This window comes from Delphinus delphis, chromosome 16 (assembly GCF_949987515.2).
Source record: "Delphinus delphis chromosome 16, mDelDel1.2, whole genome shotgun sequence".
NCBI classification, from domain to species: Eukaryota; Metazoa; Chordata; class Mammalia; order Artiodactyla; family Delphinidae; genus Delphinus; species Delphinus delphis.
The window spans coordinates 63,676,007-63,695,140 of NC_082698.1; the positions used below are offsets into that span (position 1 = coordinate 63,676,007).

The 19,134-nt window shown below is 39.9% G+C and overlaps 2 protein-coding genes across 2 annotated transcripts in view; one reads left to right on the forward strand and one right to left on the reverse strand.

Annotated features, from left to right (window-relative positions):
* The window catches only part of HERC4 (HECT and RLD domain containing E3 ubiquitin protein ligase 4), a 270,043-nt gene that overhangs the window by 59,902 nt on the left and 191,007 nt on the right, over positions 1-19,134 (forward strand). Inside the window, exon 3 of the mRNA XM_069541545.1 lies at positions 10,400-10,465. The gene's annotated coding sequence lies outside the window, so the exon portion shown is untranslated. The remainder of the gene's footprint in view (positions 1-10,399; positions 10,466-19,134) is intronic.
* The window catches only part of MYPN (myopalladin), a 69,576-nt gene that overhangs the window by 27,527 nt on the left and 22,915 nt on the right, over positions 1-19,134 (reverse strand). Inside the window, exons 6-10 of the mRNA XM_060034924.2 lie at positions 12,711-12,852; positions 10,906-10,929; positions 8,469-8,585; positions 7,606-7,978; positions 114-704 (exon numbers count right to left, since the gene is read on the reverse strand). Of these exons, the coding sequence (XP_059890907.1) occupies positions 114-704; positions 7,606-7,978; positions 8,469-8,585; positions 10,906-10,929; positions 12,711-12,852 (1,247 nt within the window). The remainder of the gene's footprint in view (positions 1-113; positions 705-7,605; positions 7,979-8,468; positions 8,586-10,905; positions 10,930-12,710; positions 12,853-19,134) is intronic.

Genomic DNA, 19,134 nt, shown 5'->3' on the forward strand with positions numbered 1-19,134 from the left:
TTGGGTTATGTAGGAATTCACTAAATGAAAGTCCTGTCCCAGACCAAGCTACTCTTATATGGGTCCATTCTTAAATGACATCTTTTACATCAAGAAACCTCAATGACACTTACACGGATGGTGCGCTTCTAGGCAGCCCCATGGCATTGGTGGGTGGGATGGCAGGGAGAGAAGGCAGGACGGAGCTGAGGAAAGCCACTGGGTTCTGAATCCGGCTGGTGGGAGAGACAGGAGTTGGGGACACGCAGTGGGGCTGAAACTGGTTTCCGCTGGCGATGGAAAATGTGAGTGGCAGTTGTGCTGGCTCTGTCGGACCTGGAGGAGGTGGCTCGTTTTGGACCGAAACCCCTCCCAGAGATTTGGTTTGCGCCGAGGGCTGAGGAACTAAGAGGCTTTCTTTGCTCACTGTCCTCTGCATGGCTTGAGGAGTGCTGATCAGGGTGAACACTGGAGAGCTGGAAGGGGACACGGTGGCTGCGGTCGTGCTTGTGGAGGGGAAGAAGTGCTTTGGCCGGGCCAAGCTGAATGTCTGTGATGAAGGGGCCTTCACCTGCTTGCCGGACATTGTCACCGCTGGGGCAGCAGTGGAGGTTGAAACACTCATGTTGAAAGGAAACTCCTTAGGAGATAAAGGAGATGGGTTTTGCAACTGCTGTTGTTCCAGTAAGACTTGGTTGTGAAGCTGTTGTAGCTGGCTGGAATCTCTGCACGCAAAACAAGAGTGGGGAGAGAGAAGAGAAATCCGTCACCATCGCCTCAGCCTGTATAGACAGGCTGTTGACTGTTTGATGCCGATTAAGAACACACAACCAGTGTTGCCAGAAACCAGCCGATCAGATTCGGGCACGTGGGATCTAGTTCCCTGGCCAGGGATCAAACCCGTGCCCCCTGCATTGGAAGGGCGAGTCTTAACCACTGGACTGCCAAGGAAGTCCCTGTCTCTCCTTCTTTCTAAATCTGTTTGATTGCCAGGAAGAAGGGAAAGGCCACCATGATGCACAACTCCAAGAGGCGTCATTCACGTTGTGTTCTTTGTGTTGTGACCCTGGAGTTGGGCAACACAGCAGCCCCATTTTAGAATGTTATAAATTAGAAAGAAGAAATAGAAAAATGGTCCTCTTGTTGGAAGTGCTCAAAGTTCTGAGATGAGCAGATAGTATCTGTGTTTCGGGACAGAAGGCACTGAGCTACATACTGATGTGAGTTACTAAAGGGGGCTAAGTTCCCTGAGAATGTGCTATATTCTTCACTGTGCCTCATTTTAGAGCAAACTTTAACAAAGCAACTGGATGTGTCTTGGCGTTTCTCATCCTCTTCTGACAACAAAGCTTTATAGAGAAGGTGACCATATGTCTCGATTCATTCTAGACAGTCCTGCTTTATGACTGTTTTCCTGGCATGATTATTAATTGTGCTCTTTCACTCTCAAAAATATCATGGTTTGAACGATGGATTATATGGTCACCGTAATTATGAACATTACTTAGACTTTTCTTGTGCCTAAAGAAAAAAAAAAGATCAAGCTGGGAGCGCTTTCTCCATTTATAGGAACCTGACTCACAGAAGCATTATATGAGTTGCCTTAAGTCCCACAGTCTATTTACTTCCTCTTAACAAAGCAGTTAATTAATTTTTTAAAAAAAGAAAATGGAAAACGAAAGTGTCTAAAAGTCATATATGCATAAAGTTGTCAGGGCTGTCAAACTTTGCTGTTTAGGAGAATCTATTCTTGAATAAACAACCATAGGAACAGCCACAAGTGAGACCAGAGTGCTTCAAGCCCACCGTGGTTTTATGTTCTTTGAAAATATGTTTTGGAACATAGAAGGTGATCTGCTGAACATGAGATCTATTAAAAATGAAAGGTTTTATGTTTTCATACCATCAGGAAAGTCAACACCAGCAGCAATAAAGTTGAGGCAGAAAGTTCTCCAAACTTCGATTTAAAAAAAATTTTGTTTTTAATTGAAGTATAGTTTGTTTACAGTGTTGTGCCAGCTCTGCTGTACAGCAGTGACTCAGTTATACACATAGAGACATTCTTTTTTTAAAATATTCTTTTCCATTATGGTTTATCACAGAATATTGAATATAGTCGTGATTTTTTTAAAAAATTCTTGGAGTTTAAGATCTTTTCTCTTGCCTTCATTAACATTTCTGATACACAGTATACGGAAAAGTAACTTCACAAAGTAGAGACCTATCTCCACTTTCATGACTGCTGTCAAATGCTACATACTCTTTTTTCAACTATGAAAATTCTTGTCCTCTGTTCAACTATGAACACTAAGAATTTAGAAGTATAGCCACTTGGCACAGTAACTTTCTTCCTCCCTTTTAGAAGTAAGTATTTAAGCTGAGAGAATAAAGTAACATAATTAAAATTAATTAAATCTTTTCATTCCATCATAGATGAAAGATTCAGCAATCAAGAGAAGCAGAAATATCTTTGTTAGATTATCCTTAGAAAAATATATACAATAACGTTGTTTCTGCTGGTGTTAACTTTCCCAATGGCATGAAAATATAAAACCTTTAAATTTTTAATGGATCTCATGTTTGGCAGGTCCCATTCTGTGATTACTGTAGCGTAAAGAAAATGCCATGTGGTTTTTAGGACATGTTTGTATTGTAGTCTGAGTAACTTCTAATTTGATGGTATTGCAGAAATGTTTTATTGTGGTTATGCAAGTAGAAAAAGTAGTATATGAAAACTAAGTAATCTTAGAAAGATAAGGATGAAAAAAAGGGGCCAGGAAGTCGTTTGGTATTGATTGATTCTTATTTTCCTTTAGCTCCCATTGAATGAAAGCTAAGAACCAGCTTTTAATTTTAAGTAAGACTTTAAACAGCATGTTAGCCCTTATCATTTAATGCAGTATATCGGATCGTAGAGGGTCACAAACTTTAAACATAATGATATATGAGATACAGCATCGAATAATTTTGATTATCTAAGATTCTGGAAGAATTCATTTGAGAATAATGTCTTCTTTTGTTTGACAGGGTTTTTTCCCCCAAATTTTATTAAACTGTCTTGTTTCAGAAGGGATTTAAAACAGCTGTTTCAATTTGCTTATTCATGACATAAGGGCAAGGTGTCAATTCCAGTATTCAACAAACTTTTATTGAATCTTCTGTATGTTTACTTTGCTAGGTACTGTAGGAGATACAAATATGCCTGGGATAGTGTGAGCTATTCAGGGCTCAAAAATCTTACTATACGTATATGTAATACAAATACCCAGTGGTTATTTACAGGTAACATATGGAACATACTATTTAATAATGAAGGTACAAAGTGCAATGAAAGAATAAAGGAAGGAAAGGTTAATTACAAAACCCTGAGCAACCTCTCTAATTCAAAATAACAGCCTATCATAAATTGCTATAAGCTCAGCTGCTCATTTCTTGTTGCTATGAGGATTTCTGAAACAGGTTTGTACCCAGTTTTCTTTCTGTAGATTATCAACTCTCCTGGGTTCCCTGAAAATATCTTCTCTTTTGCCACAACTTAGCTCAAGCATGCTGCTCAAGAATATGCCCTCTGCAGACAGATAGACTTAGGTCCTAATCGTGGCTCTGCCACTGATTACATGTGTGGTTTGGGGAGGTTTCTAGATTTTTCTGACCCTGATTTCTTCATAAGTAAGATAGGAGTAAGTAATATCTCTTCATGTTGTTGTGAAAATTGATAGATAAATCACCTAAATCAGATAAGTGATCAATAAATGGTGGCTATTATATTTTTCAGTTTCTGAACTACAAATATCAATTTCAAGATTTGTAAGAAAATTAGAGTTTCAGAATTATAAGGATGTTTCTTGATGTGGTTTCTGGAATACAAAAGAATTTCTTAGGGATTTTTTTTTAATTAACATCTTTATTGGAGTATAATTGCTTTACAGTGGTGTGTTAGTTTCTGCTTTATAACAAAGTGAATCAGCTATACATATACATATATCCCCATATCTCTTCCGTCTTGCGTCTCCCTCCCTCCCACCCTCCCTATCCCACCCCTCTAGGTGGTCACAAAGCACCAAGCTGATCTCCCTGTGCTATGCGGCTGCTTCCCACTAGCTATCTATTTTACGTTTGGTAGCGTATATATGTCCATGCCACTCTCTCACTTCATCCCAGCTTACCTTTCCCCCTCCCCGTGTCCTCAAGTCCATTTCTTAGGGATTTTAAATGGTTGAGATAAAATGTCAAGGCTTAATGACAAACACAACAGAACAACTTGGGCTGCTGTATCAAATACTTTTGAAAGCAATTTTGGCAACAACAACTTGGGGCACTGTGTGCTGGAGCCAGCTCTCGATGGCTCTGGAGGGCAGGTCGTATACACCTCATCCCAGTTCCCAGTTTAATGACTTTTCTTTAGTAGCTTGAAATCAGCCGTGGTGGGAGGAAACTGGCAAATGCTACAAATCAGGGCTTCCCTGCCTCTGCCGGTAGTTAAAACATTTGCTAGCACATTGCTGATTAGGATAACTAATTCTGGGTAAATATGTCTCTGCAGTCAGCTTTTAGCTGTGGTTTTGGCAGTGGTAACTATGCTGGTTGTGCATTAGATCACCCAGAGAGCATAAAAGACAAACCTTACTGATTTAGGCACCACTGGCCAGAGAGTCAGTTGGCCTGGGAAAGGATCCAGGCATAGTTATTATAATCTTTTTAAATGTGGGTCAGTTCTTAAACTTTAGTGAACCTCAGAACCCTCTGGAGGGCTTGTTAAAACATAGATTTCCAGGCCGCACCTCCAGAGTTTCTGATTCAGTAGGTCTTGAGTGGAGCATGAGAATCTGTGATTCTGTCAAGTTCCCAGGTGATGCCAGTGCTTTGAATAGCAAGGCTCTGGGTGATTCTTGTCTGCGTCCAGGACTGAGAACCACTGCTCTAAAGAAACACTTGCCCCAAAGCATAGGCTTACCCAGTACATTCTGATTTTAGTCTGACATTTTACTCACTTTAAATGTTAATTCTTCTATTTTTTTCCTGGCTGTGGAGGGGTGTGTGTAGGGGGCTGGGTGGGGTGATAAAGGGTTGTAACTCTGGTTCTCCAACTTTACACCCGTACTTTCCAACCTGGCTGTACATTAAAATAATCTGTGGAGAGATTCTCATTCAACTGGGCTGGAAGGCATAAATATTTTTCAAAAGCTCCACATTTCATTCTAGAGTGTAGCCAGGATGAAGAGTCACTTCTCTAAATAGCTTAATATTCAAGCTGAAAATGTCAGTCTGAATTATCCAGGCTTTGATGATACAGTGTTGAAAAATGACAGCTTCCCTCTCTGTTGCAGTTTTAAGATCTATAAGAATTCTATTTTTTGTATAAATGGCAAATTGAAGGAACAAGCAGAAAATTGTATCGTCAAGATTATTGAGTCAATATATTTTAACATAAAACCTGAAAGGTTAAAACCAGTAAGAAAACTTTGTAGGCATGTGGATTCACAAAGGGTGTGTGTGTGTGTGTGTGTGTGTGTGTGTGTGTGTGTGTGAGAGAGAGAGAGAGAGAGAGTGAGAGAGAGAGGGAGAGAGAGGTGAGCATGCACATGCATATTCATACCTCTACTAATACAAACCTATATTCACACAATTAGGTGAAAATTTAAGGAAGACAAAAAATATTAAAGAATTATATACTGCTGAGGACTGGATTATTAGAGGGTGTCATTTAGTAGAAAGAATTTTTATATTCATTGAAAGTTTCATGTGGTAGATACTGCTGGCTGACTACTTAATTCTCCCCTTTGTAAAGGAACTTGATTTTACTCATGGAGGCAACATGTGCAGCTAAAGACCACACTTTCCAGCTTCCTTTGTACTTAATATACCATGTGACTAAGTTCTGGCCAATGAGATATAAGCAGGTGATTTTGGGTAAGTCCTAAGAAGGCTCCTTTGAAGGAGAGTAATTGGACTTCTACCACTTTGCCTTTTCCGCTGCTTGGAATACAGACAGGATGACTAGACCACCATCAGCCAGCTTGGAGGGCACTTGGAGAAGAAGCCAGGGCTAAAGATGGCAGAGCAGGAGACTGGGTTCTTAGTGACTATGGAGCCATCATAACAGCCTGAGACTGCCCATCTAATTCCTTTATTTGAGAGAAAACTAAACCCTCATGTGTTTAACTCACCATTAGTTTGGGCTTTCTGCAACGTGAAGCTAAACCTCATCCTAACTGACATACCTAATAGCCCCCAAACAGTCCCTGGGTAAGAGGAGGCCCTACAAAGGAGGCAATTGATTGTTTGGGGTTACCTGTTCTCACAACTCCCTTCTCTGCGAACTGCCTTCACACACAGTTCTGATTTGATCCATTTGACTCTTCTTCCCTCCAAATGTAAATGCTCTGCCCCTGACGAGGCTGGGCTGCTCGGTATTTGGAATTGAGCTGCTGAGCACGATTTAGGTAGCAGTGGAGCTTGACACAAATCGTGACAAGACATGCCATCATGGGCCAGGTAGGAATTGATGAGTCTTCCAAGAGAGAAGAGTAGAGTGGATATGCAAAGAGGAAACAAGGAGGTGCTCAAGACGGACTGTGAGCAGGGGACAGAGGCTGGACTGACCATGTATGTGATCCTAGCTCTTAACTCCCTGCTTCTCCTTCTCTGTGCAGGACCTGGCTGTGTTTGGTTGCCCACTGCTGCTTATATCCCTACAATAACCTCTTCCCTTCTTCTCACTTTAAGTACATTCCTATTTCCTGTAACTGGCAGAACTTTGAGGGGACAGAGATATTTCTGGATGTGACCCGCATGTTTTGTAACAATTAATTTTATGCCCAGAATTTCACCTTGTGTGTTAGTGAGAAAAATATAAAACTAAGCAACATGAACTGCTTCCAATGAATGTCAGCACTGAGAAACACATGATGGGAGTGCTATTACTGTAGATTTTATTGTTGATATTTAAAGGTTTAGGTAGTTATAAATGTAATTTTTATCACTTTGATGTGTGGATCAAACAGAACATAGTAGTATCCTATGGATGCACGTTAAATATTGCAACATGACTCTGATGGGTGCTCTCTGGAGGGTTTGGGTGACAACTGCATCAGACTCCTGAGGTGACTCTGGTTGGTGGTCACCGTGCCACCCTTAGCGGATGCTTCACTTCCTTTGTAATTTCAACCCATTACATTTATATGAAGCCTGTGGTTACTACAGCATATCTAGCCATATCAAGGAACTAACTAAAAAATACTAGGTATCTTTTCTATAATGACTACAAAAACTTAAGTTAAAGCAGAAATGGGGAATAGAAAGATGAAATTTCACACCGTAAAGATTATTAGACATGAGAAAGGGCTTTATAAGAAGAGTGTAGAAGTGCTTCACCTGGAGCCCTCTAATGTTAGACAAACATCTTTTTGAGCTAGTTTAGGAGTAACATTTCTTGGAGGTAGAATATGAATAGTAAGGATGAAAGTGATAGTACACTTACACTGATGTAAGGATTAAGATTTGCAAAGCATTTAATGTGTGTTTTCTCATTTCATAATTTCCCTTTTTAGCTCCATCATTTTTAAGAAGGGCAGAGTCAGAGAAGGTCACAGGCACTCTTGGTTATCCATTCTAATTTTTACTTACAGTTTGGGTTTGGCCAGAACCGGAGGGGGCTCTTTGACGGGCGAGGAAGGCTCAGGGATTTTTGCTGACTGTCCATTGAATCTCTCCTGGAAGGAATCAGGCCTGGTCTGGTTGGTGGTCACCATGCCACCCTCAGAGGATGCTTCACTTCCTTTGTCATCTTCAGGCAGGTTGAAGTGGACACGGAGCCCGATCCTTGAGCTGGACCGGGGCTCGTTGTGATTCACCAGAACGCCTTCCAGTTTGGGTTTAGGGAGTTGTTCCACAGAAGGAGGCTCTGGGTTGGGTGGGGATGACTGTTGCTCAATAACAGCCAGGTTGGTGGTAGAGTTGACTGAGTGAAGAGACCCATTGTTTCTGGGGTCTTCATTTCCTGAAAGGATGGTAACAAGACCTGAGATGTTAGCCTTACTCAACAAGACTGAGATAGGATTATAACCCTGAGACAGGGCATGTATCCAACCCAGGCGAAATGTGCTAATGGAAATGCTTGTCAAAAACAGAAAACACAATCTGGGACATTAAAGAATGGTAAGGATACAGGAAAAACAAAAACAAAAACAAAACTAAAAAAAATCTAAGTACCATTTTGGAAAGAATTTTAGAAGTTTAGGTAAGATCAAGGAGATGTTTTCTTAGGGAGTATAATAAATAACAGCAGGATAACTGGGGTGGTGGTGATAAATGCAATGAGAAATTGAAAACTGGATTCTGTTCAAGGACACTTTCCTCAGTAATTCAAAAAATTTTAGGAGAGCCAAGCTAGCTTCATATGAAAAGCAGTAAGAGAGGGTAATATACATTGTCCATACTCATAATCAAAGTCATAGACTCAACTGTTCTGGCATTGAAAGAGCCCTTACCTCTTACATCTAGCTGTGCAATGCTTGACACTGTGCCGTATTTATTGCTTGCAGTACAGGTGAAGCACCCAGAGTCTTCTGCAAATACCTCAGCAATGACCAAAGTACAGATCTCCTCTAAAGCCAATAAAGCAGAATGGTTACTGACTTATTTATGGAAATGGAATTATGGAATTTTCTGATATTAGATGGTGATTCTATAAAAGTCAATAGAAGAAGCCGATTATATTAATTGTTTGAAAACACTTAGTCCAATTATTTGATTGAATTGACTGATTAGCATAGTAAATGAGCCAAAGGAAGTAAAATGAATAACTCCATGCAGACAATCAACAAGAGGATTTAATGATAATATAATGTATATTATGGATTTGCAGATTATCTGTTTTTATGTCATCAGTCCAGATGTCAAAAATAGGACCAAGAGGGCTTCCCTGGTGGCGCAGTGGTTGAGAGTCCGCCTGCTGATGCAGGTGACACGGGTTCGTGCCCCGGTCCAGGAAGATCCCACATGCCGCGGAGCGTCTGGGCCCGTGAGCCATGGCTACCGAGCCTGCGCGTCCGGAGCCTGTGCTCCGCAACGGGAGAGGCCACAACAGTGAGAGGCCCGCGTACCGCAAAAAAAAAAAAAAAAAAAAAAAAAAAAGGACCAAGAAACAATGAGCTTAAAAATCACAAAAACAAATTAGGATTTAAAGCAAAAATAGGTCTGTGTGAAATACCACTCTATTCTTTTTTTTTTTTTGTAGTACGCGGGCCTCTCACTGTTGTGGCTTCTCTTGTTGGCGGAGCACAGGCTCCGGACGCGCAGGCTCAGCGGCCATGGCTCACGGGCCCAGACGCTCCGCGGCATGTGGGATCTTCCCGAACCGGGGCACGAACCCGCGTCCCTTGCCTTGGCAGGCGGACTCTCAACCACTGCGCCACCAGGGAAGCCCTACCACTCTATTCTTGCTAAGGTGGTAGCATGTGACACACAATTCTGGTCAATAAGATATTAGGGAAAATCTCCTGGGGAGTTTCTGGGTTTTTCTTGCCTTTTAAAAGGGGTAAAAGAGAGCGTTTTTCCCTATTTTTGCTTTTGGATGTTGTCATCTGCATATAATACCTAGAACTGTGGCAGCCGTCTTGGGTATATGAGTAGAACAAGTCTAAGAGATACTCTGTAGATGACAGAATGGGGAAAAAAAATAAAAAGCTTGGCCCTTGATGATCTCTGAGATGCTAAATTAACCAATCTCAAGACCACCATTTCTTAGGGCATCATGCTATGTAACAAGATACATTTTTCATGTTGATTAAGCCATTTTTGGTTAGGTCTCGTTTACGTGCTGCCCAAAGAATCCTAAATGATGGAGAGGCTAAGTTTGGTTTTGGTACCTTTCTCTGAGTCTTATGCTTCCTTCTCTCTGTGCCCTTCCCAAACATTTGCACTCTCATCTTTCAGCAACCTGCATTCGGAAAATGATCTGATAAATTCATTCATACTACACTATACCTGCCTGATAAGATATAGTATTCTGTCTCCAAAGGGTATTTGCTTTATCCAAGGTGGAAAGAAGAACTCTCTGAACATGAAATTTTAGATCATGGAGCTGGGGCTTGTTTTGAGCAGGGACCCCTCTTGGGTGACTCTGAAACTATTTTCTGTATGAGACTGCCTAGTGAAAAAGCTTGCTTTGGTTGAAAGTATCAAAAGCCTGAAATATTTTCAAAGGGAAAAATGCTTCTCCACTACAAGCAATGCTAGAGCCAGAGCACTCTGGTCTTTACTGTATCCCCAAGGGCCTAGTGTAGGGTTATGCAACATGGATATTCAATGTCTACATCGAGAATGCCTTTCCATTCAGTTTTCAGAAGGAAGAATTATAATAATGAAATTCCAAACCATCACTCTTACCCATGGGCACAAATACAATCTTATTTTTCAGGGTGATCATAGAGAGGACATTCAGATGTTTATGCTGTGTTTTGTGAGCAACTTGTATTTTCTAGAGGTAAGAGCTTCCATGTGTCATCTTAATATCCTCCCAACCAAATCTAATAACATCATAAACATTTTATTGATTCTGTGAATTTCAAAATCTGATGCATAACTTTTGAGATACATAGGCTTTGGAATTGGAATTGATAGCATCATGGAAATTGCTCTGCCCAGTTTAAGGAGGTCATGAGTAGGGGCCAATGAAAGAGGGAAAATATTTCTAAGAAACATTCCTCAACAACGCAGAACTAACTGCATTCACATTAGCTATTGAATATATATTCCAAACTTGCACATGCTTGCCTTTCCTTCTCCTACAGTCGTAGCTAGAGTTGGCTTCGATCTTCTTTGTAAAACTTTTTTTCTTGACAACAGTGTAATTTCAATATGTTTATTATATATTTCAAGTCACGGATCACATACAAATGAAATTAAAGTTAAAATGATCTTTACCTGGCTCTGCCATGGATCGAGGTTCTAAAAGAAAAAAAAAATTAAAAGATTCTGAGCATTTATTTTACTGAGAGGTGATATTTTTATCAGAAGCTTCCTATAGAAGTGTCTTTTGCATACTCATGAGTAATTTGGCGAGGCTAATCTGTAAATTTTAAGTAAAATGACCTAAGCACCAATGACCTTGACAGGGATAGGATCATTATCACAGAAGGGCAGCAAGAGAGCTGCTAACTAAATGATGTGGCTGTATCTTGGGACATACTTGGGTTCCACTTGGGACACATAAACCTTAGGTGAGGAAAAGTTACTGAATTAGTTGGGATTCAGGATGACTTGCTTTTATTGTACCCATTCAGCCTGACCTGAAAAAGTTTGTGAAGACTGAGAGATCATTCTTGGCTTTGGGCTCTCACATCCTGATATAATGTAGCGTAGACCTCCTGCCCTAAGGTTTCTAATATTAAGAGCCTCAGGATAGATGACAGGTTCCTCAGGAGCAGTTCTTTGTCTTAAAATTCTTTGGCATTCCTGAAGGTGCCCGCTTGGTACTGAAAACAGGTGCTCAACTAAGGTTTATAGAATTGCAGGCACTCAAGGAATAGTTGTTGAATTTAGTTACATTCTTCTACACTGATAGAACTAGTGGAGGTTTTTTGCCTCAGCTTAAATGGTATTCAGAATATATCATTGTTGCTGCTATTCAGAATATATCATTGTTGTTAAATCTGATAGTAGTTTGATTCATATATCTATTTTGTGATAGGCAGAAACAAATTAACCAAGAAGCAAATAATTTTCAACATATTTTACGACTGAAATGCGTCAAGGTGAAAGCACTGCATGACAAGAAAAGAAGAATTAACTACTTGGATATATAAATAATTCTTACAATAAAAAGAGTAAAACCTCAATAAACAATGAACAAAGGATATAATAGGTAATTTTAAAGTAAATTCAAAGACCCAATAAATAGGAAAAAAAAGTTCCTTTCCACATCTCATTAGTGAAGAGCAGATTAAAACAAGTATTCCCATTTGGGACCTATAAAATTAGTGAAGATTTAAAAACAGTTTAATACCCATTGATAGTGAAGCTATAAGACAAAAGAAGTTCTCATATGTTGCTGGTTGTAGTAGAATGTAATTGAAACAGCATGTGTCCCAGTTCAACTGGGATGATCTGGTTTATTCCTGGGATCTCTGTGTAATGATTACTAGCACCCTCTGTTACTCCCCAAGGTGTCCCAGGTTAGATCATCAATTATATAATCATCCTAAATTTAGTTCAACCTTTTTGGATGGCATTTTGATGATTTATATTAAAAGCCTAAAAAAATGTGAATTTACAGTAGCAATTCTAGTACTTAGATTTATTCATAGATATTCACAAAGATCTTCTCTGTTAACAAGCTTTGAAATATAGTTTCTAACAGTAAAAATTTGTGGACAGTCTCTACATTTTCAACAATAGGAGAGTAAGTAAATATGAAATTGATAGTATCAACTTATTTTTAAAAGTAAAAAAGTGCTATATTAATATGGAAAGATGTTCATGAAATGTTGAGTGAAAAAATCAATTTACAAAAAAAATTTATTTTTATTTAAAGAAAATATATGCATGGAAAAATTTTTGGAGAATATATACCAAAATATTAATAATAGGGTTTAGTTTGGTGGAGTATAAGTGTTTTTTATTTTATTCTTTTTATTACATTTTAATTAGTTGTTAAAAGTTATAAAAATAAATGTATACAATAAATCTATAAAAATTATCAGAAAAATAATTTTAAAGCACCAACTTACTTTTCTGTAAAATTCTAAAATCTGGAGAATCTTCTATCAAGGTCCCTTCTCTATACCACTCAACTTTAGGAGATGGAGCTCCTTTTACTCTGCATTCAAAGACAACTAGCTGACCCTCAGAGGCTGATAAATTTTGTAACATCTGTAATGAGAAGAGTATTGTTAGAACCAAAAAGTATATATTTTTGGAATCTACTCCCAGTGCTGAATTTTCGAAAAAGGTACCATTGCCTCCATATTTGGATTTTCTCCATATCTTGTACATTTCCAGCAGCTTCAATTCTGTGGATGCACATTGAATCTATTTTTTTTAATTAATTAATTTATTTATTTTTGGCTGCATTGGGTCTTCCTTGCTGCGCATAGGCTTTCTCTAGTTGCGGCGAGCGGGGGCTATTCTTCACTGCGGTGCGTGGGCTTCTCACTGTGGTGACTTCTCTTGATGCAGAGCACGGGCTCCAGTAGTTGTGGCCTGTGGGCTCAGTAGTTGTGGCCTGTGGGCTCCAGAGCACGGGCTCAGTAGTTGTGGTGCCCAGGCCCAGTTGTTCCGCGGCATGTGGGATCTTCCCGGACCAGGGCTCGAACCTGTGTCCCCTGCATTGGCAGGCGGATTCCCAACCACTGGGCCACCAGGGAAGTCCCTGAATCTGTTTTTAAAGACAGAATCATCTGAGTGCATAGGAAGCTTTTCCCTCACTAGCTTCTTCCTTTTCCTCTCTGTTGCAGTGCCAGAAAATTTATTGAATACTAGGTGAAACATTTTGAGGGTTTGCAAAAATACTAATATTTGGTAAAGTAATTCTGCTTCCTTTAAGAAAATGCCCAAGTAGAGTTTGGTTTTCAGAAATAATAACAATTTAAAAAATCTGCAGTGAATATCTACTAGGTGTATTCAGTATGGGAGTAATGTATATTTTTCCACACAAGACTGTTCCACAAGGTGGACTATCTCTGTGGCCTAAGTAAGTGACTATTTTCTTGGCTTTGCCTTGCCTACTTTCTGTAGTCCTGGAAATTGACGTTTGTTTTGCTATTTTCTTTTCCTTATGTGTTCTTCACAGGATAGCCTCGATGTCTGTTGAGGGAGGTAAACAATGACAATCTCTATGAAATCATAGTCACATGTGGAGTCTTAGGTCATGGTAAAATATGTCATAATTTTGTGAAGGCATTGTTAAATGCTCTTTCACGCTTCCCCCCAAAAAAGTTCACAAAAATCACTTTCCATTGTAAAATATCGGTATATTCTATAATAGATGCTATGGGAGAATGGAACTCACATTTTCCTTTCACAACTTATCTTTCACTCATCATGATTTGTGAGCTTAAAGTCACACATACGTTTATGTAGTTGGTACTTCATTTGATTATGAAATGCTCCTTTGGCATATATGTGGGCACATTTTTATTTTTAATATAGGCCTAAATATGATAAACATGGAAAGGTTGTGATTAACTTTCTCTACAAGCTCTATCAGCAACAAATGCTGCAAGGCTTTCCCATTATTACAATTTTGGGGTCTGTATTTAGGACATATTGGCTCTTGCTTTGGAGAAGGGGAAGGCCAGTAGTTTTTTTGCTTTTGTCATTTACAAATATCTTGTGATTGTTTATAGCTCTTAACAATATATGATATTTTGTGCTTAGACCTATCATATTTATGGCGTTTATTTTAGGAATATTGGGGTGGGTTTAACCACATGGCTTTAGCTGTAGTAGGAGACTTTTACCTCAGAAGGATGTGTTAGTTGATATTGTGACGGCCAGGGGGCGCTATAGTTCGGAGTTAGTGTTTTGTTCTTTTTTTGCATTCCCAAATTTGTTTGCTGAAGGAATTCAGTCTGTGATTTTCACAGAGTGGTTGTTGAAGTAATAAGGAACTATTTGATTAAAAACCTGGTTATTCCTTGTCTACCCCAAAACAATAGCTTCTAGTGATAAGAATGGAATGTTCTCAGTAAGCAGGGAGCATCAATGAGTCTTGGGTGCTCCTGGCAAGCTGGTGAATATGCCCTCCACCCTGACATCTGAGCAAATTCTGTGCTAAGATGGTAGTTTTGGGGGCCCATTGAAAACTTTAATGACAGTCAGACATCTCCCTGGGATTCATACATAATGGAGTTTCGTTCCTTCTTGAGGCAAACAAATAAGAAAACCAAAGCAAAAAAAGTGGTGGTGGCAGAAGGGATTGAATGAATAAAATATGGCACATTTAAAAAATGGATGTAGGGCTTCCCTGGTGGCGCAGTGGTTGAGACTCCGCCCGCCGATGCAGGGGACACGGGTTCGTGCCCCGGTCCGGGAAGATCCCACATGCCGCGGATTGGCTGGGCCCTAGAGCCATGGCCGCTGAGCCTGTGCGTCAGGAGCCTGTGCTCCGCAACGGGAGAGGCCACGACAGTGAGAGGCCCGAGTACCGTAAAAATAAATAAATAAATAATTAATAGATGTAAGCAGAATGAGGTCAATCTACATTCTGACATGGCTTGAGGTTCAGATATATGAACCAATTCTCAATCTGCAGAGGTTACACCAAGGTCCTGCTTGCAAAAGGACCTCCTTGAGAGAATATGTTACAGTTGAGACCAACATTAGTTGGTTGTAATTATTCACTTGCAATTGAAGGCCAAAACCTGTGTTCTATTGGAGAGTCTAGCCAGATACCTGAGATACTATAGTTCTAGAATATGCCAGCTAAGGGACTGTGATATGAGATGGAAGCTCATTCCAGTGTGACACGTCGTCAATACTCAGTAAAGGAGTTGCCAGGGGTCATCTTACAAGGCACTTAGAAAGGGTTGTTGAAGGTCATAATTTGAAGGACAATGATAGTTGTTACTGCTGAAAACTGTGCTTTTCTACAAAAGTCTCATAAGAAGAAATCGGCTCACATTGCTGCACATCCAGTCCAAACCAGTTACACCATTTGAACATAGTTTAGATGGGGCCGTGTTCAACACAGCAGTAGGTCTTAGGCTGTTACTAATGGCACATTGTGTAAGACTTGATCATATTTATCTTGACTTCACTGAAGACGAATAAGACATGAAACATTCCCCAACTAGCTAAGATTAAGTTGGTCTTAACTAGGAATTATGGATCTGAACTGAAGTCCCTATAGTGAAAAGTCTGCAACCTCCTGCAGTAAACAGTATCCAAAGTGCAAATCTGTCTTGTGTGTCATCACCATACTGACCATCCAGGAAGACATTCTTTGTAGGATGACTTGACAACACAGAGACTTGAGAAGCATGTCTTCCACGGCCATTTGACATTGGATTTTTTCTCTACTCCTAACAACACTCTGAAGCCACAAAGTGATAAAAGCAATAATTCCTTCTTAGCTGAAATGGAAGCAGTTCACCACAGAATAAATATAATTATGTTCCCGCTTTGTGCCAAGCTCTGTGCCAGGTGCTGTAAATGTGAGTTGAAAGGACACAGTTCTTGCTTAGGAAGACCTATACCCACAGATATAATGCAGGGACATCCTTGAGAAAAGGCATCTCCCTTATTGGTTAAAAGATATCAGCTGTAAGGTTCATATTGTCACTTTATTCTTTTTTTAAATCTAGTTGCTATTTTTGCACCTTGGGAGATGCTGGAAGTGAATGTTATAGTGCTTTTAGACCGGAGTTGGATCACAGCAGTTTTTACTGATAAAGAACCGTTTGATTGAAGACCTTTTTGCCCCTATATTGTCACAGGTGCCCAGTGCAACAGTTGAATCAGAGAAGTCTCTGGAATTGTCAGGTTGTGGACAGGGGCCCATGTAATCTTCAGGAATCTAGGGCCAACCACTGTACCTGTCATTTCAGGGTTTCCTGCCTCAGCTATTATATAATGAAGTGCCGTTCCTCAAATTCTCACTTCCCCTGCCCCCTTGCACTCTTCAAATTACTGCTGAAGCAGCTGGAGCCAGGGCTGCAGCCTTGAAAGCCTGCCAGAGCAGCTGCTGTTGGAGTGGGAACAGTGATAGGAGTAAGATTCTAATTTGATCATCTACCTCCCTTCACACTCAAGGAGTGTGAGCACTGTTTTCCCCCCATAAACAGAGTGAAAGTTTTTGATACTGTATAGAGGATGGAGGATAGTCTATCTCCATAAAATATTTTAAAAATATAGGTATCCTCTATAGGTAGAGCAGTGAATTAGCACATGGGACCCCAGACTTCTTTCAAACTCTACCACTGTTTTGCTGGGCAACCCTCATTTTCATTTTAACCTTCTTTAAAAAGAAGATAATACCAGTACTTCCCTATCACCAAAGGAGGTACAAGGAGTTAAATAAAACTCTGCTCTCTAATCGTTGCTTTCAAAAGAATGGCTTCTTGCCATTATTGGCAGAGAAATAATTGTTGGGCAGTATAGAAAGTGAGTCATAGGGATTGGAATGCCAGAAGTCCCTAAAGAAGTAAACAGAGCAAGGAATAACCTGAACAAACATATGCCAGTGATCAGTTATCAGGGCCTGTGCCACGTGATTACCACCATCAGTGGCTCTGACTCAGAAATTTTCTAATGTCACTGGCAGTGACGATGACCTCAATCCTACCCTCACTCATGGAAACTAATGCAAGCACAGCATTGCTGATAAGTCCCTCTGGAATCTGAGCCACAGCCTATGCTAGTGCCCTACGTCTGAACAACCCTGATCCCATTTATGGAGGCAAAAGCACACTTCCCGAGGGCTGAGAAAGCCTCACCGGAGTTTGAGTCCCTGTACTAGAGACTGTTTTCCCACCATGGATCTAATGTTTTTGGAGATGTATCTAATTAACAACATATACTAATGACTAATTATCTTCCCCATTTTTATCCATCAAAGGCATATAGGTATCTGCAAATCAGAGCGTCTAATTAGAGGGAGGTAATCAGTCACCACACAAAAGCAGCTAAAGTTGAGGCTAACCAGTCCATGAAAATTAAATGTAAAGAATAGGTTTTAAAGTCCTGTTAGGCTTTTCAGAATGACAAAAATGGCTTTGGACCTATTATAACCATTATGGACCCCTATGTAGATATTAGAGATAGCCTTCAAGGCGCTTGGGAGAGACAGAAAACTAAACATCTTTATTATTGTGCTAAATGTTGTACCAGAGGCATGTACCAGGTGATGTAGAGCACCCAAAAATATTTGAAAGTGTGGAGGGAGATAAGGACACCTCTTTGCTGTCTAGCTGGGCAGATGGTGTTGAGGAGACGAGTGGAGGAGATGTCAGTTTGGGACTGGGTATAAATTATTCTGTGATTTAGTTGCCTTTGAAGAGTCAGCATTGCCTGACAAATAGGCACGACAAATTAAAGTGTCCTGATTTCTCGGCATTTAAAGCTCTGTTTTAAGGCTAGGTGACTTAGCAGTGAACTAGGAGACACTTAGGGGTAGCTCTGTTAGCTACATTACACACACACGCGCGCGCCCGTGCACGCACACACACACAGGTCCACTTATAACTCTTCATCCAAGTCTGGTATTCACCAAATCACAACATGTTGCTTTCCTACTTCAAGTCTTTGAGAATAGCAAAACTTAAATTCCGAAAGCGGTTACAAGAGACAAACCTGAAAAATTGAGAGGCATCTTGTTTCACATAAGAATGTTTGCCAACCTGATACAGTTATGGATAAACATGTCTCACTCTTAGACTCTGCTTGATTTTGGAAAACCATCTTGGATGAGCTGATATGGTGGAACGTCACTAAAATGGATGTTTCTGTGGAAGTTGTGAATTTAGCAATACTTTTAGGATCAGTACTCATTGGAAAAGACATTTTTTTTTTTTCCCACTTTGCTCTATAGCATGATTTCTCACCCCAGGACTAATTGACAGTTTGGGCTGGATAATTCTTTGTTGCAGGAGGCTGTCATCCCGTGTATTACAAGATATTTAACAGTATCTCTGGATGCCAGCCCCCTGTTGTGAAAATCAAAAAAATGTCTCCAGACATTGCCAAATGTCCTTCGAGGGACAAAGTTAACCCTGATTGAGAACCATTCCTCTAAATCATACTTCTGAGTGGATAAAATTTCTTTGGGCTTAAGTTTGGTATTCATTACAAACAATAAACTGTAAATCCAGGCATAGACTCCATCCATGTGGTTTTCATAATACCAAAACAAATCCAATATGACTCAGTTTTGCACCTTTGAGTTTATTGTCCTGGGCAACATATAAACTAAGTCTATGTTATATAAGGGAAAGAACAGTAGACAGAATTGGGACAACTTGTTTCTAGTCCTGATTCGGCCACTTGCTAGTTCTGTGACATTGGATACATTGTTTAATCTCCTTGGCCCTCCCTTGGTTTTTTCATTTGTAAATGAAAGTGCCTGAGTAAAATTTCCAGTTCTAAATACAAAGATTATGAGACTCAGAATTTGATGCCACCACAGTAGTTGATACCATGGATTAGAAAAAGAAA